The 27466-nt window shown below is 51.7% G+C and overlaps 3 protein-coding genes and 1 long non-coding RNA gene across 5 annotated transcripts in view; 2 read left to right on the forward strand and 2 right to left on the reverse strand.

Moving 5' to 3' along the window:
- The first annotated feature begins 91 nt into the window (after nucleotides 1–91).
- HTATIP2 (HIV-1 Tat interactive protein 2) lies at nucleotides 92–2898 on the forward strand. The gene is made up of 5 exons (XM_010715900.3): nucleotides 92–253; nucleotides 323–430; nucleotides 583–720; nucleotides 1955–2016; nucleotides 2485–2898. The coding sequence occupies exons 1-5, from the start codon at nucleotides 92–94 to the stop codon at nucleotides 2708–2710; spliced, it is 696 nt and encodes a 231-aa protein (XP_010714202.3). The 3' UTR covers nucleotides 2711–2898.
- Nucleotides 2899–6437: 3539 nt separating this feature from the next.
- On the forward strand, nucleotides 6438–13997 carry RGS5 (regulator of G protein signaling 5). The gene is made up of 5 exons (XM_003208613.5): nucleotides 6438–6596; nucleotides 9932–10042; nucleotides 10627–10688; nucleotides 10792–10958; nucleotides 11219–13997. Exons 1-5 carry the CDS (start codon nucleotides 6553–6555, stop codon nucleotides 11378–11380), a joined length of 546 nt encoding a protein of 181 aa, XP_003208661.1. The 5' UTR covers nucleotides 6438–6552; the 3' UTR covers nucleotides 11381–13997.
- A 652-nt stretch (nucleotides 13998–14649) lies between these two features.
- On the reverse strand, nucleotides 14650–20153 carry RGS4 (regulator of G protein signaling 4). Of its 2 annotated transcripts, none has more exons than XM_003208615.5 (5): nucleotides 19969–20153; nucleotides 18829–18933; nucleotides 17848–17909; nucleotides 16894–17060; nucleotides 14650–16358 (listed from the first exon to the last, which is right to left on the reverse strand). In XM_003208615.5, exons 1-5 carry the CDS (start codon nucleotides 20010–20012, stop codon nucleotides 16107–16109), a joined length of 630 nt encoding a protein of 209 aa, XP_003208663.2. In that variant the 5' UTR covers nucleotides 20013–20153; the 3' UTR covers nucleotides 14650–16106. The 2 variants fall into 2 exon arrangements, with proteins under 2 accessions (XP_003208663.2, XP_085087253.1); XM_085231127.1 differs by lacking the exon at nucleotides 19969–20153 and adding an exon at nucleotides 19649–19810.
- A 1013-nt stretch (nucleotides 20154–21166) lies between these two features.
- LOC146543693 (uncharacterized) overlaps nucleotides 21167–27466 on the reverse strand; it is a 102348-nt gene continuing 96048 nt past the window's right edge. The window contains exons 2-3 of the long non-coding RNA XR_014885081.1: nucleotides 22317–22438; nucleotides 21167–21240 (exon numbers count right to left, since the gene is read on the reverse strand). This is a non-coding gene — a long non-coding RNA (uncharacterized LOC146543693). The remainder of the gene's footprint in view (nucleotides 21241–22316; nucleotides 22439–27466) is intronic.

Here is a 27466-nt window from a genome sequence, read left to right on the forward strand (position 1 = left end):
GGGCAGGCGGGGAAAGCAGCAGCAGCAGCAGGAGCAGGAGCAGGAGCAACAGCAGCGCAGCCCAGCCTGCAGCACGGCACCTCCCCTAAGCATGGCGGCACCGAGCAGTGGAGGTTCCTGCTTCGTGCTGGGGGGCTCGGGGGCGACGGGCCGGGCGCTGCTGCGGGAGCTGTGCGCACAGCGGCCCTTCAGCAGGGTGACGGTGATCGGGAGGCGGCAGCTGACCCTGCCCGAGGGGAGCGGCGTGGCCGTGGTGCGGTGTGGGCCGGGGGTTGTGGGGTCCGTGCTGGAGGTTCCACCCTGACCCACGTGCCTCCCCCAGGAGCAGGCGGTGGTGGACTTCGAGCGGCTGGGCGAGCACGCCGATGCCTTCCGCGGCCACGACGTGGGCTTCTGCTGCCTGGGCACCACCCGGAGCAAAGCGGGTGCGGTGAGTGGCCCTGGCCGGTCCCAGGGGGGTCACTGGGCATCGCTTCGCCCGGCGAGATGCTCGGGCCTGGGGGATGTGCCGTGGGTGCCTCCGCTCCCGGTGGGGTGCCGCTCGGTGAGAGCTCGCTGACCCCGCTCTCTGCCCTGCCCTAGGATGGCTTTGTCCGTGTGGACCGGGACTACGTGGCACAGGCAGCCGAGCTGGCGCGGGCAGGGGGCTGCAAACACTTCGTCCTGCAGTCCTCCCAGGGAGCAAACGAGCGCAGCAGCTTTCTGTACCTGCGGGTGAAGGTGAGAGGGAAGCTGGGCGTGCTCCTATAGATGGAGATGTGGGGACACTTGGGGACGAAGCTGGGGCTGAGGCTGCAAGGGGTCCAGTGGACCCAGGACCCTCCTGTTGAGGGGGAACAGAGAGCCCAGGAGATGGGCCGGCAGCACAACAACGTGCACTGCTACGTCCTAAAGGGCAGACATCAGGCGCTCAGCATCCTTACACTACTGAGCACCACCCACTCTTGCAGTCTCACACCGGCAGTGCCCGGGCTGGGCAGCAACCCGTTGCCACCCCCCCGATGCCCTGCTCTGCCTGCTGTGCGTGCTGCTGCTGCAGTTACTGCTGTGGCTGCAAGGGAGCGCTGCTGACTGCTGTTTGGCTGTCTGGCACCGACAGTCCTTTCCTAGAGAGCTTCCTAGAGCTGTCTCTCTAAAGCTGGGTTTTGTTTTTGTTGTTACTAAATTTCTGGGCTCTCTGCTGACCCATCCATTTGCCCCATTTGGGTCCCTGCACTGCCCTGCCCTCTGCTTCGGCAATTGGCATCTTGGCAAAACACTTTGCATTTTGAGCAGGGTCAGCTCTGGTTCTCCTTTCCTTGCCTTTCAAGAAACCCCTCTCCTCAGACATGGTTGTGGCCCTGCCTTTGTCATAGGAGAGGAGTGACCTTTACCTATGGCCAAACATACCTGGCTCCTACCGGTTTGGGTGCTCTGTGCCCTTCCTACTGCAACCCTCCTCTCCTAAGTTATCTGGAGGATTACTCATGGTTCACAAGCACACACCAGTTGTGTGTTGGGCAATACCTGCAGGTGGCTGGTACAGAGGTGATGCAAGTCTGAGCATATGTGCTCATAGCCCTCCAGAGGCTGATGGGACTGTAGCTGGGCAGGTGGGGAAGGGTCAGCCACTGCTGCTCTTTGGCCACTTACCTCTGAGCAGGTCTTCTGCTTCTCCCTTTTTGTGTCCATATTTTTCCCTACCATCAACTCAGCAGCTTTCCTTTGTATGTTCATTTTACCTTTGCCACACTGTAGAAGCCTGGGAGCTAAATCCATGCTGGTCAGCTCCAGCACTACAGCCATGTCCTGTGGCTGTGCTGTGCACTGGGGGTCCTGGGGTAGGTTGCAGGATGCAGCACCAGCCAGACACTGTGTCCTGCCCACAGCTCAGCTCTTCCTTCTTCCTGATTCATAGGGTGGGAGACAAGGTGCCTGTGATCATCCTCAGCTTGTTTTGTCCCCACTGTGACAGGGAGAAGTGGAGAAACTGGTTAAGGCTGTTGGCTTTGACCGCTGCACCATTCTTCGGCCAGCGTGAGTAGCAGAGGGGACACAGCCAGGGAAGGGCTGGGAGATGGGGCCACAGGCAGCGTACATTAGGGGAGGGTTGGGAAGGAAGTGACAAGAGCGTCCAGGTGTAAATGCTGCTCTTACCTGCACCTCTTCCCCTCTACTATAAGCAGCAAGCCCAGCCATTTCCACAGCCCTTCCCAAAGCCATGCTTTTGAGGCTTGGGCTCAAAGCACAGGTTGGGGGACATTGGTTGAAGCTTAAATTCATCTGGAGGTCAGCTTGTGTGGGGGGGCTGCTCTCCTGTATCCTTTCAACCATACTCTACCTGGGAGAACCGGAATCCTGGTTTCGGCAACTTGTGGGTAAAAGGAGCTCCCAGTGATCAGCCCACTCATTCCAGGACCCTGCAGAAGCCAACTGGGGCCAGTGCAAGTTTTCCAGCTTGGCTGGGCTCTGCAGCCAGACCCACCTCACCTTCTTGCCTCGCAGGGTGCTGCTGTGTGCACGCCAAGAGTTCCGCCCCACCGAATGGATCACGCAACGGATTCTGGGATTCACCGCCTGGTTCTTCCCCACTGCTTACTCAGTGCCTGTAGAAACGGTGGCGAGGGCGATGGTGGCCAGTGTGCTGCAGCCGAGTGGGGAGAAGGTGGAGGTGCTGGAGAACAAAGCCATCCATCAGCTGGGAAAGGCAGTGCCACAGCCGGGCACGTAGAGCAAAAGGCATGGGCAATAAGTGGTTGGCTGACCTTCTGGATTCTCTTCCGGGCTGATGATGAATGTATGGGATAATAGTGGAGTGTTTGCATGGACAATGGGGAGCTGGGGTGCAAATCTGGGTAAGCATTTTATAATTTAAACAATTCCTTGAATTGAGACCTTGAATAAAACCCTGTGACTGGCCTGTGCTAGTTGTGTTGAAATTCTGCTTTTCACCTGCATGTTGCCAGCCTGGCTGCATCTTCTGGTGCCACCTCAGGGAATGCATTTGGGCGTGTGGTTGGGGCACAGCTGTCCCCAGGCACCAGTGCCCTTCACATGGCTGCGATTCCAGCAGCTGCAGAGCACTCATGTCCTCATGCTCTGCTACGTGGCAAAGGAGGCAAGGGCTATTGGGCTGCCCGGGACCCTCTTGCATCCCAGCTCCTGCACCACAGCCATTCTCAAGCCTATCACAGGGTCAAGGACCGTGGTGGCTCTGCAGCTGGGAGCTTTACATGACTCCTGTGCTCCCGTCTGGCTGCGGTCCCAGTGGCTTTCCAGGGTTTTCTCTTCTTCAACCTCCCTGTGGTCCCTGTGTCAGTGACTCAGAGAGAGGAGATGGGTGCCTGGTCTCTGTTCTCCTGCGCAGATGTTCACATCACCAAGCTGGTACCTCAGAGACGTGGTGCCACCAAGCAGTAATCCAGGCAGACTGATCCAGAGAGAACCAAAGGGAGATCTGTGGAGTATTCTTAATGTAAAGAGGGACATGCAAGGTGGGCCGCTCAGGAATAGCACACACACACCTGGAGGGGTTTGTGGCTTCTGCAGCATGAAGGCTGCTCAAATATGCAGTGCTGGGTTACTCTGGTGTAAATGCATCCCAGTGCTCAGAGGTGTTATCAAAGGTGATGTGTTCAGCAGGAGAGAACTGGCGAACGCTTGAAATGACAAGACCTGTGAAGTTGCAAAAATTGTATACGTACAAGAGAATGAAAATAAAGAATGCAAACTCTGGGAAGTTACAGGTAAAAGGCAGACCGAGGAGGTTTGAGGAAAACATCCTTAAGGCATAAACATAAATCACAACAGTGTGAGAAGCAGAAAGCTCCCCAGAGAGCCTGGTGGGGTGTGACATGAACAGGTTTTATGAGAGAGCCATCATAGGAAAGCTTAAGGAGTTGACTCATAACAGCCTCTGCTGTGAACAGGCTCACACCAGCATCGTTCCTTCAGGGATACACGATTGTCCCAAAGCATTGGGATGTGTAGGGGAAAAAGTGATTTTTAACCACATTTTTAGAATGCATGGTTTTAAAAAATGGCCAGTGCCAGAAGGAGCACTCAGATGGATTGCCACAGAGTGCCTTAGGTGAGAATTGCAGCAATCCATCCACCAAGAAGTCAGTGTTGCTAAATATGATGCTAATTTTCAGAAAGTTCCAGTGGGAACCAGGAAGCTGCAAAACAGCAAAGCTACGTTCTATAAAAGGCAAGTTGTTAGAAAGGAAAATAAAGGCTTGAAATAACAGAAACCAGAATAAATACGGTGCGATGGGAGATTCCATGTGGTTTTTGAGTGGGCAGTTTGAAGGCACGAGCCCGTACTGCTCTTTGAGGATGTCAGTTGCTGTGTACATAGGACATGGTCCTCAGGGGGCACTTGGATCTCCAAAATGCTCTCCCAAAAGGGCTCTTAAAGAAATTAAGCTGTCGTGGGAAGAAGAAGAAGGTCTGTGTATTCCTTTTAGGAAATATTTTCTTAGCACTCCAAAGCCTTGAAATGGACAAAACAAACATTTATTCCTAGACAAAGGTCTGGGGAAAACACCGGCTATTTCTGTGCAACTCGTGTTTTTGCTCAGCAGAAAGGCACTGCGCAGCATCTCCCCAGCCCCTCCTCACCCAGCTGGGGCTGAAAGAGGTGGAGGGCCAGGCACGAGGTGGGAGAATAAATCTGCAGGGGCATCCCTGTGTGCTCTGAGCCGCTGAGATCCCCTCGGAGCAGCAGGAGGTTGGCACAGTGGGAGCTGTGCTGCAGCTGGACGGACCGCACGCAAGGTTGCTCAGCGTCTGCTGGACGGCATCCACGCAGACCTCCTGCTCCCACAGATCCCAGCTCCCCCGGGATAGCCAACCCTGGCTTCGTTGCTGGAGATTAATGAGGAAAAAACAAGTGCAGTCCCCACGACTCCACAGCCGGGCGCATGGCTTCCCGTGCGGCTCTCATGGCCCTGCTGCCCTCCTGGATGGGGAGCTGTGAGAACCGCCGTGCCCTCTGCCCGTCCCGCTCCTGGCAGCCCCATTGGGTGACAACGGCACCTGCAGGCAGGCTGCAGAGCCTGGCACACGGCCATGGGGCTCTGGGCTGTCTCCAGCACGGGGTGCAGCATCTCTGTGCCAATAACAGCTCAGGCAGAGGTTGATAGAGCACCTGATCCTCTCAGATATGCCGGTGTCCTTTCTTTTATCCCACTGTCACTGCAAACCAGTAATTGCTAAGTCCAGCTCTCTGCGCAGGCGGAGATGGCCCTGCCTGTTTCTAGCAGACTTCCAGCTTCAGGTTCCTACACTCAAATGTGGACACCAGCTTGCTGCACAGCAGCAGGAGTTGGGCTGCAACGGGGCCCAGATCTGCCCAGGGATAAAGAGGGGCACAGCTCTGACACAGCTGGGGAGCAGAAAGCACATCTGGGGTGAGCTTAAATCCATCCAGGGCAATTACGTTCACCCTTGCCACTTTAAGTACTGTTAAAGCACAAGGAGTTGCATGGCTGTCCTTGCAGCATATATATGATGACTAACCAATGTGGGTCAGAAATCAGAGCAGGTCATCCCCGGTGCCATGTGTGGGTGGGCACACACTGCTCTGCTCAGAACGAGAGACATCTGCAGCAGGTGGTGGGGCAGTTTTGGACCACGGGCTTGATGCTGCGCCACCTGCAGCCAGGCTGACGCCCTGGAATTTGCCCCTCAGCCTCACTCCATAGCGCTGCCTCTTCACCGTGCCTGGCTGAGGATGGGGAGAGCTCACACCACAGGCAGGCATTGGCTCCACAGTTTCCAGTTTCAGAGGAGCAAACAAAGTAAACATTCTCAGTCTGAGAGAAGTGCTGTCACACCGCAGAGGACAGGCGCTGGGTCCCTGCTCAGGCACTGTTCCCCACTCTGCAGGCAGCTCCAGGCTCTGGTGTTTGCTCTGCTCATCTGCAAGGGGGTGGGAAAACAAACTCCACATAAAAGTCAAGGTAGGAAACCACCTAAGCCCTATCAAAGCATTACCATCATAAAACCAAACCAATTGTTATCATTAAAACATTTACCTTTTCACACTTACAACTTGTTCTGGAACAAATGTTACCTATCACTCACTTGCTGATAACTACTGCCAAAACTGGAGGCTTTGACATTAACCATTAATAAACATCACAATGTTTATTTCAAAGGCAAATCCTTCTCCTAAGCGCTTGATTTTCACGCAGGTAGTATTTTTGTAGGAAAAACACTCGCTTGCAAGCAGCATTACTACGCACCTCCTCTAAACACTGTCCCAGAGCCTGGTTCACCAACAAGGGGAAGCTTTGCGGGTTTCTCCAAGCTCTGCAGCCTGCACCTTGGCCCTGGTGCTGCCATTCCCCGCTCTACCCCAGGCACATGCATTTCCCCATGCAAGCTGGGAGAGGGGAAAACAAAATTGTGAGGCAGCCGGGCCAGCTGCACTGGGACGGCGTTGGGGGCTGGCAGGGATCCAAGTGACTGCACTATATAGCTGTCGGAGGGAGAGCTGGGCTGCAGATTGAGTCGCAACCATCGCACACTCTTTTCTTGCAGCTGAGGAAGTAGAAGCGTGCCAAGATGTGCAAAGGACTCGCCGCGCTGCCGCACACATGCCTGGAGAGGTGAGAGCAGCTGGTTCTGCGTCGCTTATGGACTGGGAGGGAAGGGATGGGGCTGCTCCAGCTGTGGGTGGCTTAGAGCTTGAGGGTGAGCAGTGATGTGGTCCTAAACTCTGGTTTGGAAACCTCTCTGCTTGGCAAGTCTGCAGTGTCCCAAAAACCATCTCTCGACCCCACTGTTCCCCCATGCTGTATCTCTGTCAGTGCTCGTGGAACAGAAGACCAGCATATAGTCCTGCCTCCCCACTTGCCCTACCAGGGAACAGGGAGCTGCTGCTCCCAGGAAGCCTTAGGGCAGCTTTGTTAGTGCAGGAGCAGCCTGAGCATGCATCAAGGTGCCTGGGGAGGCTGCCAGCAAGCCCCCACAATAGAGTTTCACTGCTCAGAGCTATGGGGCTGTGCAGCGCCCGCACATGGCAGTTGCGCTCTCCTGTGGGTCTCGGGGTTGCAAAAGTAATGTTTGCAAAGCATGGTGGGGAAAGCAGAAAAGCTGTTGCCACTCTGCACCAAAACCACCTTTAACTTCAAAGTGCCTCAAAATCCTTTTTGGCTGATTGTGTTCTCCTCAGCACCCGATGACCACAGCCTCTCACGAGGCTCAGCTTTATACACAGTGCTGTTCACCCTCTCTTGCTGTCCCACCTCTGCCTGCCCATGATGATGCTTTTGGCACCAGCTGGCTGCTTCCACACTGCGGGAGCATTTTGGGGCAGACACCTCCGCTTTCGGGCTCTGGTGCATTACAAAAGGCTTCTGGAGGTCTGGGGAACCAGGGGCTCTCCATGGGTGCTGCTGGAAGAGGAGCTGCTGCATGAGGCTCCACCTGCATTCCTCAGGGCTCCAGCGACCTGGCAGCCGCCCTGCTCACAGCCAGCTCAGCCCAACCCTGCTCACCTCCCGTAAGATCTCAGCCCACATTCCCTCACCCTCATGAGGCTCCCCATGCACCAGCTCCTACCTTTCCCATGCTGTCTGCTGTGGAGTGACTTCTCCTGCAGTGCATATGGGGAGGTCCTGCTGAAGGCCTGCTGGACTGCAGGACGGGTCCCTCCCGACCCTCTCCCCCTAGCACACGCTTGCTGGTCTCTGCAGGGAGCCGAGATGCCTGTCTGGAGGCTGCTCCTGCAGCCAGCACTGCACTGCCTCCTCTCTAACATTCCATATTTGTCCATGTGCACCACAGCCAGCTGCTACAGCTGCTGCTGACATTTCGAGCAGCACCGGCTGTGCAGCCGCACAGCTCCCCAACAATGCCCAGGGTCCATCTCCTCACAAGGGATGTTACATCCCACACCAGCCATCGTGGAGATATTGCACTGCGATGCCACAGAGGCTCCTTTGTGGCTGCTCGCTCCCCAGCCTCTCCCACCTGTCAGGACATCAAGCAGATCCTGCCCAGAGAAAGCTTTCCCCGTACAAACGGCCCCAGAAGCTTTACTGCCTGGAAGCAAACCAAGAGCTGCAGCCCTTCAGCTGCAGCTTTAACGTCTTTGAGCTTCTTGTTTTGTTTTCTAACTTTGAGGCTCTCCTGGCCTGCATCTTGATGTGTTTGACAGAGTCCATATTTTCTCTTAATGCCTTTTGGAAGCTCAGACTTTTTCTTGGCTTGCTCCCACGTATTTTCACACGTAACATTCCACAGTTCACGGTCTCTCCGTTCCTCTCACTCTGGAGTTTGTGAAGAAAGCCAGTTTGCTTATCGCTGCCTTTTCAACCCCACTGTTTAGTCTTCCTGAAGGCTTGCTTGAAGACTGGTGACACATCTACTTGAACACTCTAGGACAGTGTCTTTTAAATAACTCTGCCCACCCACATGCCTGTGAGTGCTCAGCCCTTCTGGCTGTCCTTTTGGCAACCCTTCTCATTTCAGGAGCTTCCTCGTACACCAACGAGGCCCCACAGCTGAGGACACACGCTCAGGATGGGGAGGTCCTTGCTCCCACCCTCATACCAGTTGGGACACATATCAAGGCAGACCCAGGTGTATCACAGCCAGACCAAGGGATGGAGCAAAGCTAGGGCTGCCCAGAGAACAGGGCAGCAAGAGAAGAGGCTATAGCACAGCCCTGAACCTAAAATATAGGGCAGAGAGCTCAGGTGGGGCTGCTGAGGGCTATCAGTGCTCATTTGTGCCCTTTGAGCCACACAGGTGTTGGCTCTGAGTCTGTTACAGGATGGGAATTTGCTGGCAAGATTTTGAGCAAGGGCCAAAGGAGCACCTGCTGCTATGTAAAGTGATGCTGACCGCTTCCTTACCCGCAGTACAGGTCAGCACCCATAGCAGGGTGGTGGAGCACCGTGTCCTGCTCAGACAAGGACAATGGCTGGTCCCCTTCTCCCCTTTGTTATGCAGTCATGCTTGTGGATCAGATGTCGGTCCTGGTGACCTGCAGCCAGCACAGCCCACATCCCTCACCCACCTGAGTCCTGGCACCAAGCTAAGCTGGGGCAGAGGTGGTGGTGCCAAGGGGACATAGCCCCAGGGTCCCCTCAGCACGGGGAGTACGGGGACCTTACCGCCCTTCACCTCAGGACCTGCTCCATCCAGGCAGGGTCTGACCTGCCTTGGAAGCACGAGGGATGGAAGCTGTCCCTGTCACTGCATTCATTTTCTCAGAAAAGCTAGTTTTCTGGCTGCGCTTCTGCTCCGTGTTAGGGTTGCTGTTGGTGGCTGCAGCAGGCAGCACGCACTCATGGAGGGTGGAAAAGCAAAACAGAGAGATTTGTAGGCAGACCAAACAAAAAAAAAAAGAATGGAAGTGAAATAGCAGACATAGCAAGGGAACGATCTTGCACAGAGGGCATGTGAAAATAAACAGCTGAGAGGAGAAATGCAATGAGACCTGGAGATGAGGTGAGGCTCCAGTGCAGCCCCCAGGGTCTGCAGGGCCCTCCTGCTACAGGCACAAGACTGAGGTGTTGCTGAGGGCTGAGCCGTGCAATGCAGTGGGTGCACGGGAGCAGGCTGACATGGGGTAGGCACCACGCACCATGCACGGGCAGGCTGCCTGCTCACTTCCTCTGGACTTATTGCTATAGAAACTGCACAGACATCCCCAATCCATCTGCATGGCAGCCAGGACAGGTGATGCAATTATCCCGGCCACAGATGAGGACAAAACAAAGAGATCAAGCTTATGAGCTGTGGCTAATTCTGAGCATCTGGCTTGAAACGCTTCAGACAGGCTCCTTTACAGCATTAGGGCCCATTTGTACACATGTAATTAACAACACGGCTCTGTACCAGGCCAGGTGCCTGGCCACATGGCTGTGCCACCCCAGCAGCTCTGCGGTCCCTCTTGTCCCCCTGTCCAACCTGCCTCTGCTCACCCCTGCAGGGCCAAGGAGATCAAGACCAAGTTGGGCACACTGCTCCAGAAGCCTGACTCGGCCATTGACTTCATCATCCCCTACTCGGAGAAGCCAGAGAAGCCAGCCAAGGCCGTGAAGTGAGCATGGGTTTGGGTGCTGGGCAGCATGGCTCCATGGAAAGCAGTTTTCTCACAAAACTCATTTTGCATTGAGATTACACATTCATTTAACACAAGTTTTGTGGAGTGGGTGGATTGAGAATCATGTCAGGAGGCAAAATAAGCCTTTAAAAGAAAAGTTAACTTAAATCTAAAAGCAGAATGGTGTCCTGGACATAGTCAATAGCCCCACTATTACCCCCAGCCCAGCCTCACTGTGAGCCTGAGCGTCAGGACATCCGAACTGCTGCCCCAGTGCTCTTACTATCCCTCAGCACTGTCACCATCACATGTCACCCTTCACATGGCCAAATGTTCATTTCCACTTTAAAAATCATGACTTGAGTTGTCTGACTTGCACTGGTCCCTCAGTGGGGAGTGCTTTCCTTTTGCCCCAATTCTGTGGCACCCCGCCTTGCTGTTCCTAAACTAAGCCTCAGAGACCCTGGTGACCCATCACCCCAGTTCTCCAGAGCTCTTCACTCCATCCCTCCCCATTTTTAAGGAATGACTACCTGCTGCACGATGAGCATGAGCTACCCAGGCTTTCTTTACCCCTTCAGACCATCCCCAGAGGAGGTCCTGCAGTGGCGTGACTCACTGGAGAAGCTCCTGCAGAACCCTTGTAAGTCCCCCTCTGTGACCATGTCCCCCCACAGCCGATGTCCCCCTGGTGTGCAGTGGGGATTCAGGGTGCCCCAGTGCTCAGCAGTGCCTGACCCCTGCAGATGGGCTCGCCAGCTTCCGCAGCTTCCTGTGCTCCGAGTTCAGCGAGGAGAATGTCGAGTTCTGGGTGGCCTGTGAGGACTACAAGAAGACCAAGTCCCCTGTGAAGATGGAAGAGAAGGCCAAGAGGATCTACGAGGAGTTCATCCAGACCGAGGCACCCAAAGAGGTTGGTGACTACAGGGTGGGCACAGTGCTGGGAGGGATGGAGGTTCCTCTAGCCGATGGCAGCAGGGCAGGCTGTGCCACAGCCAAGGGGCTTGCAGCAGCTCCGCTGCCTTGTTTGCAGACTCAGCAGCCACCCTCAGTCCTTGCCTGGCTGAACCCTCCAGGTCTGTCCCCATGACCTTTTAGTGGGATGAAGCAGGTGAGGAGATGCCACATCCTCATAAATGTGAAGCTCCCATCCTTCTCATGCTCCCATCGCAGGTGAACATTGACCACTTCACCAAGGCTGTGACCATGAAGAACCTGGTGGAGCCATCGCCAAGCAGCTTTGATATGGCCCAGAAGAGGATCTTTGCTCTGATGGAGAAAGATTCCCTGCCCAGATTCGTGCGGTCGGAGTTTTATCAGGAGTTAATCAAGTAGCAATGTGGCCAGGCTGCATGAGGCAGCTCACCACGGGCAGCCCTATTGCTTCTGTCTCAGCACCTACTCCTATAGCCACTTTGCTTTCATGATGCCACCCTAGAAGAGCACTTAGGAATGTTGCTAAACACCTGTCTTAGTGCTTTGGACTCTCAGATGACCCAGTGTCCCCTTTCTTTCCCATAGAGGACCAGCTCACAGGATCGCCAGGTGATGCTCCAGGGCCTGACTAGTTCAAAATGCTGGCATTGTTTAGCAACCCTATGTACCAAGCTCATAGTTTCCAGCCTGCAGCTGCATCCCCACTGCCCATGTGCAGCCTGGTGGCATCTCCGGGGGTGCTGCTTTGATTGCTTCTCTCTCTGGTTGCTTCTCTGCAGCAGGCATGCCACAGCGATACTTCTGCACAAACCCAAACCAGGAGCACTGGTGAGAGGAGGGAGGACTGTCATGCTGGGGGAGAAAAGAGCTGCTGGGTGAAACCTGTCAGAGCAAATTCCAGGGAACATGAAGCAAGCAAACAACAAAGCCAAAGATGTCATTGGAAATATGAACAATAAAACCCCATCTTCTTGAACAGATAACAAACTCTGCTGAGTTTGTGTAGCCTGCCTCTCTCTTCTGTCTTCCTCTCTCTGCCCAGGGCATGTGTTTCCACAAAGCCATCTCCTAAAAAGACCACATCTTTTCAAGCAATCCAAATCCAGCCCGCTGTCTGCTACCAGAAGAAATTGCATCTGACGATGGGGCAAAGGCACATGCAAAAGGTAGCTGGGGCCTCATCCGGCCCCGAAATAGAGAGTCCCTGGATGTGGAATGAGCTGAGCCCCATCCCTGGGGGATACCTGCAGCATCCGTGTGCAAGGAGCAGCAGGCAGGGATTCACTGCCTGCACCCATCCGCACTCAGACTGCTAAACTTTAGGCTATGAGGCTCCACACAGCCTCTTCACCATTTACAGAATCGGATCAAAACCTCAGTAAACCCAAATATTTACATGCTGTCACTACGGCAACGAATAAAAATACCACAGGAAGTGGGCTGCATTTTCCAGGCAGGGAGGGGATGCAGGGGAAAGATGAAGGCGACCATAAGCATGATGTTGGCAGTGGCTTTTTTTTCTCCTCTCAAGCAAGTGGCTGGGAAAGTTGGAGCTGGAGCAGCAGGGCGAGGCTGGCGAGTCCTCTGGGGTGGCTCAAGCTGCCCAAAGGTGTGGGATAACCCCAGCATGGGTGCATGGCAGGAGTGGGCAGGAGGCTCAGGGAGCCCTGCCATCAGGATATCCCCACCACCACCCGCACATCTTCATGAAGAGACCATAACCAAGTCTGGCATGTTTAACCTCCCTGTTCACAGCATAGAAATGCAAATCCAACCAGCCCCGTCCGTGGAAAGACCCAGACCTTTAATTCCCACGAATGCTCTGGCAGCTATTTCCAGATACCCTCAAGTGTTTCGCATTTGAACACTGATGTTGACGCTCTTGAAGTTTGGATTCTACTGGAAGCTGAATGTGCAAAGAAAACCTGGGATGTCATTGGCTGCAGCAGCTCTGCATGGGGCAGTAAAACAGGGCTGGGGTATGTGAATGCTCAAAAGAAAGCTGAAGGCCATGGAGGTGAAACAGACCCGTTGGGAATCCCACCCCAGCTTGACCTCTGCTGAAAATGTTGGAAATTTGCTTTAGGGGTGATGTAACAGTTCAAGCAAGGAATAGGGCGGCCATGAATTGTGCCCCCCAAAGTGGTTTGGAGCTCTTGTGAAGTTGTGTTTGTGTAGAAGGCTCGTTTGGGCATGCTCACCTGGAAACATAGCGATGCTTGCACCGCATGGCCAGGCTTTCTGCAGGCCCAGGAGTGTTTGCTAAGTTAGTACCAACCATCATATCTCTGGTAGCAAATGCTTCATGTATTTTGTCACTCTTGCTTTTACCAAGTTTGGCATATATATGAGCACTCTTCATATGACATTATACATCTATAACGTTGCATCCATACTTAAGTATACACACACACATATACATACTCTTAATACTGGCATCCAGATCCCAGTCAGTCTGTGAATCAAAGTGCAGGATATGGTGCCTGGGGTCTGAGGGATAAGTAAATGGATTTAGCGTGGTCCCCAACACCACCAAGGGAAAGCTCAGCCCCTCACCTGCTGAAAAGAGAGCTGCATCCTCCCTCACACCCTTAGAGGCCACCCTGTGTCATGGCTCTGGCACTGCGTACCCCAAGGCCCATAGGGTGCCTGGGGACCCTCCTCTGCCATGGGGCAAGGCAACCCCATGATGCAGCCTGGGCCCCAGTACCATCCAAGCATGGGATGGCCATTGGTGCCTATGGGTGGCTGAGAGCGTCCCAGGGCTCAGCCCAGCCCCTAGCCACTGGTCTGGGCTCCCTGGCTGGGAATGCAGAGGGCCATGGCCAACATCCAAGGCTGGAGCAGGATGGGCACCTTACAGGTCCGAGGAGCTGCTTCTCAGTTTGATGTTCTCCATGTGGTTTCCATGCTTGAAGATGCAGGATGTTGGTGTGCACTGAGGAACTGGTTTCATTAACCCACATTCTTGTACCACTCAGTAATCCACATATAAACATTTTTTTCTGCTACTGTCTCAATGGACTATTTATTCTGTCTCTGTGTTGAAGAGGCAGCATGTCCTTACTTTCCACAAGGCACTCCCAAAGCCCTGGCAAGCAGCAAAGTCTTCTGAGGGCTTCAGCTGTGCCAGATGTGTCAGTTTCCCAAGAAACTGGAAAAGGGAATAAAAATATCACCCCAAGAGACTGGAGTGGAGGAAACCCTTGGCGCCAGCACAGCCTGGGCATCCCCCAGTGGGCAGCTCTACGCCTGCAGAGCTTGGGCACACGGTCAGGTTGAGCACTGAGCTGCAGTGTGCTCCCCTCTGGAGCTCTGATGTGCAGCTGGGGAAGGGGAGATCCCAGCTGCATAGGCACATGGGACACCAAGGATTTGCAATGAGGAGGCTCCCCCCTCCATGGGTGGCCCTGCACTCATCCCAGCCCTGTAATGAGGGTGGGCATTCCCCGTCACAAACAGCATGGACCCCAAGAAGTCCACCCCTACTCCCAGCCCCAAGATGATGGATTCCTCTGTGGGGGAGCACACCTGTAGGGGTATAATGGCTGCCTCACCCTTCCCTGATTTAAAACAATAGGAGCAGAGCCACTTGTGAAATGACTTTTCAGAATAACTTTAGTCAGTGAATTGCATCACCACACATTCTTCGGTTCACACAACGGCACTTTAGCAGGGACTAATCCAAATATGTTTTATTTAGTATGTATTCATTATTATTTAAATATCAATACATTTTTTTTTGCAAGAGTTGTCAAGAGTTCCCAGTACCAGAGGCAAATAAAACATAGCCACATGCTCAGCTATGCTCAGAGTATTAGAAGCTCTCCATCTTACAGCTGAACATGCAGGATGGTATGTGTCAGCACACCAAGAAATGCAAAAGAAAGCAAATGTTAGAAGAGACGCTTCTGTGTGGGCCTCAAAGCACCTAGTGGAGAGCCACAGCCTTCTGCCATGTCAGAACCCCTGTGAGGACAGCTGTCTGAGCAGGGATGCAGAGCGAGGAATGTATGGCTGTCAGAGCAGCAATTTCCAGCTAGGAAAAGACTGAGAGCTGGGGAGGGTATGACCAGAGCCCAGGAGCAGTAACAAGGCCAGCACACCCCTTCCACCATCTTCAGGACAAAAGTGAGTAATGCAACTACTGGATGACATGAATAACTTACATTAATAACTTAAAAAGCAAGCAAACAAACAAACAAAAAAAACCCTGTAATATTTCAAGTACTCTCAAGCAGTGTCTTCCCTCCTCGGCTGTTATGGTAGTGGTCTTAGTCCATTACAAACTGCTTCATTCAAGTCAGGACAGGCAAACCTGCATTCAAGAGTTACTAATATACAGCTGTCTGGAAGAGAAGGAACATTTTTCATTTCTGCTCTGCTATGGTATTGGAATGGTAGTTTTAGTTTGGGAGCATGAAGGGTACAATTATGTTCAAAAAACTGAACCTCCTCCCAGATAATAGCTCTGTGCAGCCTTAGAAAAAGATAAGGTCCTTAGCCAACTTCATCTAGATGCTACAGAGGGAAAAGCAGCTCTGGGAGAGCTTTCATGCAATTTTGTGTAATGACCATAGGAGACTGTGTGCTAGCCTGAAAGTGTTGATCTCCCTTCAAGGAGTGGAGCTCTTCCTGTGCCTGATAGCTGGGAGCTATACAAACAGCTAAGGACCAGACCAAGTCCTTCCTTCCCACCTAAGCTCTTGCTGATTGGAAGGGGAGAGAGATATCAGTCCCCACCACCTCGCTTAGTCTCCCTGCTCCTTGCTAAGCGTCACACCGTGACACCACAAGGCTGTTCCCTTGTGTAAGTGTGTGTGCCCCTTTCCTGCTGCTCCCACCCTCCTGGGCTCAGTGCTTGTCAGAAATGGACCCACAGTGACCTCACTGTGCTCTCACATCAGACAGACAGACCCCAGGGCTCCTACACAGTTGGAGTCGGAGGGTTTGCTACACAAACTGATTTGTGTTTGGGTTACAAATGCTGGCTGCTGCATGACACAGGACACAATGGGGACATTAGACAGCTACCGAAGACAGCTCTGTTGCTTCATGCCAATGAATGCTTTTGCTGCCATATATTCCTACGAGAGCCCAGCCTGCTCCTGGCCTCACTGCAGGTTCAGGCACACTGGGAGATGATATTAGAGTTACAGTCTAAGGCATGAGCCTGGGCTCTTTTGCAGTTTTCGGGCCCACAGCCAGCTGTGGGTGGGCTGACCAAGTCCAGGTAGTAGGGGGACTTGAGGAAACGGCGGTAAGAATCCTTCTCCATGAGGGTGAATATTTTTCTCTGAGCCTCATCAAAGCAGGACAGTGTAGGCTCCAGCATATTGTGGCTCGTCTTCTCCCGTGTGCATGAGTCCAGGTTCACCTGTGGGCCAAAGGGACAGCATAAGTAGCATCTATCCCAGGAATAGTTAGCATATCCAAGTGCCTCCTAATTCCACCAAGTGAACTTAATCTGTCCGCGTGGGCAGTGGTCTGAAATGACCCTTGGACACCCTGTAGCCTTCAAATAATCCATGCAGATGGATACCAATGCATCTCTTCTGCCAGATGAATTGTCAGGGCAGACTGACACATGCTCCTCTGGGATTCAGCCTGCCACTAAACTCAAGCAATTTCATGAGGAGGTGGAACCCTGGGAGCAGGGGAACACCGGGACTCAGCATTCTCTTGGACTTTTCCCACCTGACTGTGCATGTGGGTTGGCCACATAAGTAGACCCACTTTCTCTCTATCCAAGTTAAATATTAACACAATAAAGATGACACCATTTCCTTGCTAAGCACAAGAGAAGAGGCACCTTTCAATTCTTGTGAAACTACCAGAATTCTTTTCCCTATTCTGGCCTGGTTCAGGACCTGGGGTGATATCTATGCCCAAGAAATGTTCTGTGCACATACCTCTTTTGTTGCCTGCACAGAGATGAATTCATCATATATCTTCCTGGCCTTGGGGCTGAGCTTGGCTGGTGACTTGGTTTTCTTGTAGTCCTCACAACTGACCCAGAACTCAATGTTTTCCTCACTGTACTCAGATTTGAGAAAAGCACGGAAGGCAGCCAGACCTCCTACAGATCATAGAGGAAAATATATAGGGTTTACAGAGGAAAATCAGAGCAGGTAAGAGCGTTAATTTCTGGGTTTGGTCAACACATATGAACACCATATGCCTCAGCAAACAGCAGTTCTGGATTACTCTTGACTGAGCAATTCCTCTCTGCTGGCAACAGCTCCAGCCTCCACAGCAGCAGCTCATGCAGGCCAAAGGAGGCTGGAATTCAGGCAGGTCCCACTGGGATGTCAGACATGAGTCCTCAGCTGCCTGCCCTCACACCATGACCCTCAGTGGCTCAGCCAGATCACAAGCAACTTGCATGCTCCCAGAAGGCTCTGAGGAGCCAGCTTGCATATGCTGCAGAGTCTCAGGCCATGGGAATGGCGTGAAGGAAACCTCAAGGGCATCAGTGTTGTCTGGAACTGACAGGAAGACAAAGTCTCCCATGGACTCAGCTGGAAATAGCTTCTCTGCTTTCTGCCTCTTGTTTAACCAGTGTTAACTGCGTGCTGCAGTCTTGCTGCTCCTGAAATCATCATGTGGAACAGTTGCCCTCACAAACGGGACAGCCTAGCAGTCAGCCAAAGCCCTGCTCTTGTTACAACCACATTTGCTGCCCCTTGGATCTCACATACAGCACACTTCACCACCCCTCCCAGAGGCCAAAGGAGCTACCTCGTGCTGTTAAAAGACATGGGATAACACCCCACGCCTCTTGGGACTGCTAGGCATGTTGGCTGCTGGCGGGACCCTCAGCATCTCCTCCTGAGCATCAGCATCAGCAGAAGGAAGCTACTTACTGTCATGATGGATCAAATTTTCCAATGACTCTGCCCACTTTTTGACTTCCTCTTGGCTAACCCTGTCAGGAGAAAAAGGGAGAATCATAGAATCATTAAGGTTGAAAAAAAAATGTTAAGAAAATCTAGTCCAACCATCAGCCCACTCACACCATGCCCACCAACCACGTCCCTCAGTGCCACATCTACATGGTTCTTGAGCACCGCCAGTGACAGTGACTCCACTATTTCCCTGGGCAATGTGCCAGTGCCTCCTTTCAGGTAGATGTAGAGAGCAATAAGGTCACCTCTGAGCCTCCTCTGGGCTGAACACTCCCAGTTCCCTCAGTCCCTTCTCATCAGGTTTGTGTTCCAGATTCATAGCTTTGTTGCCCTTCCCTGGACACACTCCAGGGCATCAATGTCTTTCTTGTAGTGAGGGGCCCAACATTGAACAGAGCACTTGTGATATGGCCTCACCAGAGCTGAATAGAGAGGGATGATCACCTCCTGCTCCTGCCAGATGCATTATTTTTGATACAAGCCAGGATGCTGTTGGCCTTCTTGGCCATCTGGGCACACTGCTGGCTTATATGTTCAGCTGAGCATTGACCAACAGCCCTGATCCTTTTCCTCCACACAGCTTGCCAGCCACTCTGCCCCAGGCCTGTACCGTTGCATGGGGTTGTTGTGACCAAAGTGCAGGACCTGGCATTTGGTTTTGCTGAACTTCATCCCATTGGCCTCAGCCCAGCGATCAGCCTGTCCAGATCTCTCTGTAGGGCCTTCCTACCCTCAGAGAGACCGACACTTCCTCCCAGCTTGGTGTCATCTGCAAGCTTACTGAGAGTGCATTCAATTCTGAATTTAAACACACGGGAGTTCAGGAGGCACTAAGAAGTAGCAGCAGCAGCAGAAATGCTAATGACTCCATCTCACTGCAGGAGTAAACAGCACATTGCAGCTAACCCTTGCTCAACTGCATGGCAGCACGGCTCTTACCTCTGGCTTGGAGATACTTTCTCCTTCTTGCCCTGTGAAGAGCCATAGTCACAGGAGTCTGACTTCTGCAGCAAGACACCCAGACGATGCTTCATATCCTTGGCACTGAAAGAAACAATTCAAGAATGACATGAGAATAATGCACTACAACTCCCTCTGCAGCCACCTCGCCTGCAGTAAGCTTGTTCAGCACTGTTTGGTTAGACCAAAGCAGGTCACAGCCAGTGACTCCAGTGCTGACTTTTCACTCCTTGTTTCATTTTCTAGACAAAATACAGCAAAGTCAAAGTGCTCATTTGTCACTCTCAGCATCATCGTCTTGCTGAGCTCCTCAGCCTGCAGGGAAGGCTGGCAAAGGGGGAGAAGCAATTGTATTACTACTAATTATTTACACTTAAAATATTGTGATAGAAAACTATCACTAAATGTGCTGCTTCTCCCTGAACTGATTTGCCCAGCTACCAGTGTCTGGTTCTATGCTTACTAATGCCTTCCTGCAGGAGGGTGTCAGTATTATTTGTTTCCAAAGCCATGGTGAGCAGGCAGCCTTTTTCCCCAGATGAGAGCAGGCGTACCTACTGGGCTGTGGGGCAGTTCATGGTGCTGGGGATGCACGGCAGCTCAGCCAGCACAGGGGTCAGGGGTGGCCTGGCCAGTGCCACACATGGGGCACAGCCAGACCCCACATCAGCCCCTGTCTCCTGCTCCTGCAAAGTTTGGTTTCTGCACTCGGGCTGTGTTCTGGGGAATGAGCCCCAGTTGTTGTGAAATCATGTCTGCCTTGCTTCCCCCTCAAAGAAATCAAGAAAAGGAAACTCACCGGAGATAGAGCGGCGCTGAAAGCAGAAAAGAGGTGCAAAGCTTGCGGCAGAAGCAGATGACAGGAATATCAAGGCAGAGCAATGCTGTGAGCTGTTTGTTTTGCTGATGGGAAGGATGGTTTTAGCATTCCCACAGCTCAGTACAAATCCCTCAGGCAATTCTGTTTCTGACTAACAGTAAAAAGCCCATAAACCATCATTTGTATCTAATCTTACAAAGGAATCAGAGTCAATCTGCCACTTCTGCCTCAGACACAAAGTGCATCAGCGTATCCCCAGGATAACAAGACCACGAGAGATGCTCAGAAATAAACAGTACCTTTTTAAGCAAGTGGCTGGCAGTGCAGCGAGTCCCTTGCACATCTTGCTCCCAAGGTCGGGTCTGTATTCCAGGAAAAAAATAACCACAAGGCAGGAGGCAGCAGGGGCTGTGCAGGTCCTTTGCTGGCTGCAGAATTCAGTCTGCCTGTGAGCCAGCTGCTTGGCGTGGCTCTGTTTTATAGCCTAGCCCAGCCAGCCCAGCAGAGCTCAGTGACCCAGTCAGCAGCCAGCATAGCAGCTGCACCATCCCCCTTCTGCCCACCCAAGAGGAAGAGGGTGACGTATAAGCTGAGACAAATGGCTGAGTGGGACTGAAAACCTTACCAGAAATGAAGCTGGGTGGCTGGGTGGCTGCAGAGGTGGATTCTTTGCAAAGGACGGAAAAAGCTTCAGGGGCTTTCCCCTGTCTCAAAAGATGGAACGGTGCAGATAAAAGCTGGGGGAAAATTTCAGAGGGGCAGAGTGCAAAGGGTCAGGGGAATCGGTTCTGTCAGCTCCTCGGTTCATTTTCCCATTCTTTTTAAAGGAACCTAGAGAAAATAAGGGACAAGAATTCAAAACCCCATAGGTTCCCACAGCCTCAGCAAATGCAGAAGCTGGAGCTGTGAGGAAACAGGAATGTGAATTCACCAGGGAACTACCCAGGCAGATGAGACTGGGTACTTTCATTCTGGAGGCGTGTGGATATATGCCTTTGATCAGGCTGAAAGAAAAGGTCTGAGGAGCACATCACCACTGGAATACAAAATGAGTTAGTCCCAGCACATTTATATTTAAGGACAGCTCGTGCATATGTGTAGGAAAAAAAAGATGAGACATTGAGAACATGGCTGCCTTAGATATAGGGATATCACTAATACCTCAATTCTTCATCTGCATTTGCCCCCAATCAAAAGCCAGGCCTTGCTACTCAATGTATCTGAGCACCAAGGGGAGAGGATTCATCAACACACTGGGCATAGCAGTGCCCCCTCAGAGGGGACTCCCTAGCAGCATTGAGGCTGCTCTATGCTAAAGGATGGATGCACCACACGCTTGGACATGGGGATGCTTGGCTGCACTGCCTGGCTCTGGTGTAGTTCTGAAGGAGATTTGAAGACTCCAGCTGTGCCACTTCTCCTCACCCCTAGGAGGGTGCAGAAGGCAGAAGCAGGCTGAAAGCACCCCTCTGGAAGCGAGAGCTGGCTGATACTTACTGAGTTGCTGCTCAGCACAATCTGTACCATCATTACAAGAGGGAGTCATGCACCATCATGCGCACATGCTGCTCCTGTAAAACAAAGCAGCTTCAGTTCAGCAGCAAGCCATCTGCCCACGTTGCCCACTGCTGGGCTCCCTCTCCCCAGGACATTTGAAACACTTTCCCACAGCCTGGAAAAGGGGCAGGGTAAGCTCTTCCCTCCCATATCTCTACAGCCTCCAGCCTGCAGTGCAGAAGACCCAACCCCTGGACTAGCCTACCTGCCTTGGCACATGCATCCTCTCAGTTTGTTACCTGCACTGCACGTTCGTTAAGTGAAGCATTAAGTGCTCCAATAAACCTTAAAATGCTTTTGTTCTAATGTGACTATTGCCAGACCTGAGCTGTGCAGTTCCCACACTGTTTGGGCTAAAATTTAACTCCAGCACAGGGTGCTGTCACACTTCATCTGAGTGTTGGTGAGCCAACAGCACTTGGGTGGGTCTGTGGGGAGCGACAGAGCACTGCAGAGCTGGTGCCAAAGCTCTCTGATGTATCCTGTTTCAAAAGTCAAAGAGCAGAATATGGCCAAGGACAAAATTCTTACTTAATTGAGCAATTTAAAGATTTAATTAATTTTAATCTTACAGTTGTGAGATTCTACTGCTGCTAGCAGACTGTAGCACACTCATGCTTGCTAAGCCAGGAAACCTGTGTCCAGGACACAGAAATTCTGCAGTTTTTCTGCAAATGGGTGTATTCAGAAATTCAGGAATCTTACACTTTCTGTATACAGTAAGCACATTTCCTGTGCACTTCTCATCATTCTGGATACCCCAATTTTGTGTGAGCAGGCTGTGAGAACAAGAGGCATTTTCTAATGCTGCCAGCACAACAGACAGCAATTAAGAACTAGGCAATTTGCAATTAAGACCACCTTCTCCAGACTGGGCATGCAGACTCCCAGGACTTTGCAGCATTCAAAATTTTGCTCTTTCCAGCTCATTAACACGTGCTTGTTCAGTCTGTTCCTCCTGCCTGGAGCATGGGTTTGTGTTGTGTTTCTCCTCTCCATTGTGTTTCCCAGCTGTTGAAGTTCAGCATCATCTTAGCTGCTCCAGATGGTCCCCAAATGAGAAATATTCCCTTCTATCTGTTCCTCTTACCCTTGTATGAGCCCTTTTCTCCTAGCACACAGGTAGGGCTGTTCTTGATGCCAAGATCTCATCCCTGCCAGGTGGAAGCATGGCAGCTCTTGTGCGTGCCATACAATCTCTGCTTGCCTTGCCTGCGGACAGAGAAGGGTGGGGAGGTCAACAGTGAGGATGGGCAGGGGATGTGAGGCTGGGGGCTCTCTGCCAAAACATTTCTAAAGAATACTGCCACAGCCTTGAAATGTGATGTTGTCAGAAGTGAAAAGAGCCTGAAAAAAAACTAAGTAAATGCCAAGGAATTCCTCACAGTGGCCTGGGAGATAGAGCAAAGCTTTCCCTCCTGCCACTATTGCTAGCGAACAATTCATGCACAATCTCATCCACCTCCCCCACTAGTGTGTGTGTGGGATGCATCCCTCAGCTCACAATGCAGGATGTGTCCCTCAGCTCACAGCACTGGCCGTGGGAGGAGGCTGGAAGCATAGCAGTACTGCTCCTGTGGTCATTGCCCAGAGTCAAGCTACCAGAGGCCATTGCCCTCCCAGCAGCACAAGGCTCTTCCCCTGCTGTGCCTTGCTGAGGCTTGTACAGGCTGGATACCTCTTTCTGCTGCTCCTGCTGGTCTGCCAGGGTCCTCAGGACTGCCCTAGCATGTCTCTGGGTGCTGAGCATCCTCATGGCAGCATGCCTGCTCCCTGCCTGCAAGCACTCTCTTGCATGGAATCCCACCTACCACAGATTCCTTCTCCAGTACACCTGTCAGTGAGTAAGACTGTTCCATTGACAAGGGCCACATCTCCACTCACGTGCATGGTTTGATTGAATTACCACTAATGACCTGGGAGCAGAGTGCCCTGGAAGGACTGTTTGGGTGTGAGTTTGGATGAGTCAACTCAGTGTGTGCCTGCATCTGACACTACAAGCAGCCACGTTTCCTGTCCCGGGGTTTTGCCGGGGCCTGGCTTCTCTCAAAGATGCATGGAAAAGCCTAATCTGTCTCCATCAGGTCCCCCAGCCAGCACAGGGATTCCTAGAAGTGGCATTCCACAGCACAAAGAAACAGAACTGTCCCATGTCTCTGCAGTGCAGTGCCTGACTTCATGCATGACCGCAGTCACAGCCCTGGTAAGCAGCCCAAGGCAGCCTGTGCAGGGAAAGCATCCGTTCCCCTATTAGCCCTGACAAGAGGCATGACTCACCCCGCTGCCACATGCTCCATTCGCTGCTTACACGCAGAATTTCTGTGAGTGGATTTATCTCCAGGCTGACCCAGTCACCTCTTTGCTTTTTTTGTCTACGAGAAAGATGAACTTTTAAAGGCGATGCAGCTTTGTTCTGTTGAGCCTGCACCTCTCTGAAGTGATGCTCTGTAGATGCTGGCTTATTCACGAAGCAGGCTCCGTCTTCATAGACTTTATACAACCAAAGAAGCAATTCATTCAATGTTCCTACACTCCCAGCTATTTCCAACTTGTACCTGTGCCTATATTACATACTACTCGTTTGGGGCGGTGGCTGTTTTGAGGTATTGCTTTATTGCTTTTTCTTCAATCCTTAGTTTCTGGGTTGCCTACTTGTGTTGCTATCGAGAAGGCTGAGAAAAATCAGAAAAAAATACTTAAACTTGTAGCAAAGGAAGAATTTTGTTCTGCCCAAACAGAGTTTTTTTCTCCTGGTTCGGGTTTGTCAGTGAAACAAAGAGTTTTTTTTGTCTGACCATTGCTCTTGTTTCTGGGCATCAAACAGCAGAAAAAGCTGCAGTTTGAGTAATTTGCCTTCCAGTTCCCAGATCTCCATCTCATCATCCATTGTGATTAACAACCCATTAAACATTTCCTCTTGATCACTCAGAAAGTTTTGAATAACGCTGGACCACAAACCAAACTACCATATGCCTCTTCACTGATGCTTTCCAAATACTAAAAACACTGCGAAATGTCTCAGCCAGTTTGAGTCCATTTAATATGGATTTTATGGTATTTTAACCCAAATACTGATAGCAAGTCAGACTCATTTATAAATCTGTTTTGTCACCACATCTGTCTCAGAAAAAAAAGCACTATTAGGTTCATTAGAAAAGGTCTGGTTTTTTCCATTAAATCATGTCAGCTGGTATCAATTACATCCCCTCCTTTTCAGATGGGTCTGCTATCATCTGTGCTACCAGTGTTCCTGCACTGATCAAAAGGTTAATAGTTTGGTGACTACACAGCTCCTGTGCTCGCTGGGAAATGCCCTACCAAGGCAGCAGCAGTGAGACACTGAAGGTGGGAGAGCTCAGATTGGCCCCATCATAGCAGCATAGATTGTTTGGTTTGGAAGGGACCTTTAAAGGCCACCTGGTCCAACTCCCTGCACTGAACAGGGACGCCTACAGCTCCATCAGGTGCTCAGAGCCCATCCAGCCTGACCTTGGGTGGCTGCAGGGACTGGGCACCACCACCTGTCCAGGCAAATGTCCAGTAAAGGACACTGGTCTGTGTGCAGCTCCCTTGGGCACCTCTCACTCGTGGGCTGCTGCTTCACATGAACATAACCAAGGATGCAGGGGAGGCAGAAAGTGAGAAAGGAGAGCATGGCTGCATCAGGAACTATGAGAATCAGCTCCTTTACATACAGCTGAAAAACTCCCTGCTCTTCCTGTGCCTTGGCAACCCAGCTGTGCAGGGACTTCTTGTCTACAGCTTTGAAAAGGTTGACTTTTTAACATGGCTGAGCTATCTTCTGCTGAGGTGGTCACTGGAGGATGTGAAGTTACAGCCTACATCTTTCATGGCTGCATATTTGGCGAGATCTGCAGCCTTGATCTTCCTTCCTCCCTTCCTTCCTCCCCTCTTATCTTTCCAGCAGCAGAGCAGGATTAGAGCTGCCATACCTCGGAGGCCCACACCAGGGAATGAGGACACAGCTTTGTTCAGGAGTGCAAAGCCCCGGGGACACTCTGTAGTGAGGTCATGGCTGCGCAGCCACAGCTTGTTGCTCACTGCTCCAGTCACAGGTTGGATTTTAATTCTCTAAGTGTGCTTTCAAACAGCACTTTGGAAGCAGCAAGCATCTGTCAGTGCCTGCCTCAGGGGTACACTGGCTATCTAAAAGGTGATGCCTGGCAAGTCTGTGGGTGGGGATGCAGAGTGTTTGCAGGCTAAGGGAACACAGAAGCAAGGACAGCACCTGAATCACAGGAGCATCTATTCAAAAGCATTCTGTGATGCCAGGAGAGCAGCTCTAAAAGCTGTCAGCTGCCAGTGGCGCAATAGGCTGCTGTCTGAGGAATCACAAAGAGCAAGCAGTCAAATGAGAGGGCATTGAACAAAAGCTGATCCCAGCCTGAAGTTCCCCGACCTGTGTCTTGGAGGCGAATCAGACAGGATGAAACTGCAAATGGTAAACGTTCAGTGTAGCAAAAATGTGGAACTGCAGCACTGGGGAAAAAAGTCACTTGCTGCAGAGGCTGGTGGCATAGAAAGGCACGTGGTTTGTCACAGACATGCAATGACTACGAGAAAACAGCCACTGCTTGATGAGCTGTTTCCCAGCACCTCTTGTTTAAAATGCTTGTTACAGCTGCACTTTACAGCAGATCTGAGCTCCACTGTGCCACAGAAAAAATATGGAGAAAAGCTGTGAGCAGAATCCATGGCACACGGCGCTCAGCTGTGCCAGGCAGCTGATGCTCACAGCACCGTGCTGAGAGCAACAGCAGTTAAAGCTTTCTCATTTAGAAACGTCTGCTTTTTCAGGAAAGAAAAGAAAAGAAAAAAAGAAATAAATGCTCCATATTGTTGCATTTCATCCTTCTGACCTCCTCAGCAGAATGGCTATGGCTGAATTTTTCCTGTCTCCTCTGAAGCCATGCTTGCCTGGGATGCAGGCTGGATGTTGGTGGCTGCAGTCTGGCTCATCTGCGTGGCTCTGCAGCCTGCCATCCCACGGCATCTTTGTGCTTTGTTGCTCCACAGACTTAAGTCAATGCAGGAAGAAAAGGAGGGGCTTTGAACCTGGTTTGAATCAAGCCCCTGGCACCAATAACTGGCTCTTCTAAAGGAGGATAACTCGGAAACTTCCACAGGAGAAGGCCTCTAAATGAAGCGATTAAAATGTAATATAAATAAATGAAGAGATGCCAGGCAGAAGCACAGTTCACACTCTTGGCACGCGTGGCCAAGAGCAGTCCATGTGCCTGGTGATGCTGTGCCAACCACAGGCCTGCTGCAGGATGTCACACTGCCATGTCACGGGGAGACACTCAAGCTGCTGGAAGCTGGAGGCAGCCCAGTGAAAGAGGTCTTCTAAGAATGCCACAAGCTCTTCCTGTAAAGCAAGGTGCAGTGCGGACAAAATAATGACCACTGCAACTGGTGATAGAATCATAGAATCATAGAATGGCCCGGGTTGAAAAGGACCTCAAAGATCATCTAGTTTCAACCCCCTGCCACAGGCAAAGTTGCCAACCACTAGACCAGGCTGCCCAGAGCCACATCCAGCCTGGCCAGTCACGCTGGGACTGTCAAGGATCAGCATCTCTGGAGTACAAAACAGGAATGTGACAAAGACACATAGCAGGAGTCCTTAAACTGGCAACCATAGAAGACCTGTGGTCCCAAGGATGCAGTGCAAGAGCCAAAGGAGACGTTGCCTTGATTATTCTCAGAGATAGGCATGAGAAGGTACATTTTGGATCTACACATTCTCAGATCAGGAATGTTCAGATCCGAGGCACTGTTTCTGATCGCTGTAGAGACGAGCACGGCTCTGAAGGGAGCTGTAGTGTTCAGTGTTATCATGGTATAAATTGCTATCATCTACAGAGTGCCTGATATGCCTTAAATGCAGAGTGTTTATTTGTGCATTGTTGGAAACTGCGAGTCTCTAGCGAGGGTAGCACTGAAAAATTGTGTTTCCCATTTTTTGCAGAAACAATACTGCAGTTCCAGTCAGCCCAGCCACCCCCAAAGCTCTCACATGAGATTACTGTCCAATTCCAAGGGCTAGTCCCAGGTGGAAAGGATTGTCAGATACAGACCCAGGTTTGTTACAGAGAGCACCTCTGTCACTGAAAAGGTCTCACACCCCTGTCATGCCACACTCTGCATTCACATCTGCCCTGTGAGATGTGTCCTACCAAATTCCCAGCAATAAAGCCAGCTGTGCGAGCATCTAAT

Source organism: Meleagris gallopavo, chromosome 10 (genome assembly GCF_905368555.1).
Source record: "Meleagris gallopavo chromosome 10, MGAL_WU_HG_1.1, whole genome shotgun sequence".
Taxonomy (NCBI): Eukaryota; Metazoa; Chordata; class Aves; order Galliformes; family Phasianidae; genus Meleagris; species Meleagris gallopavo.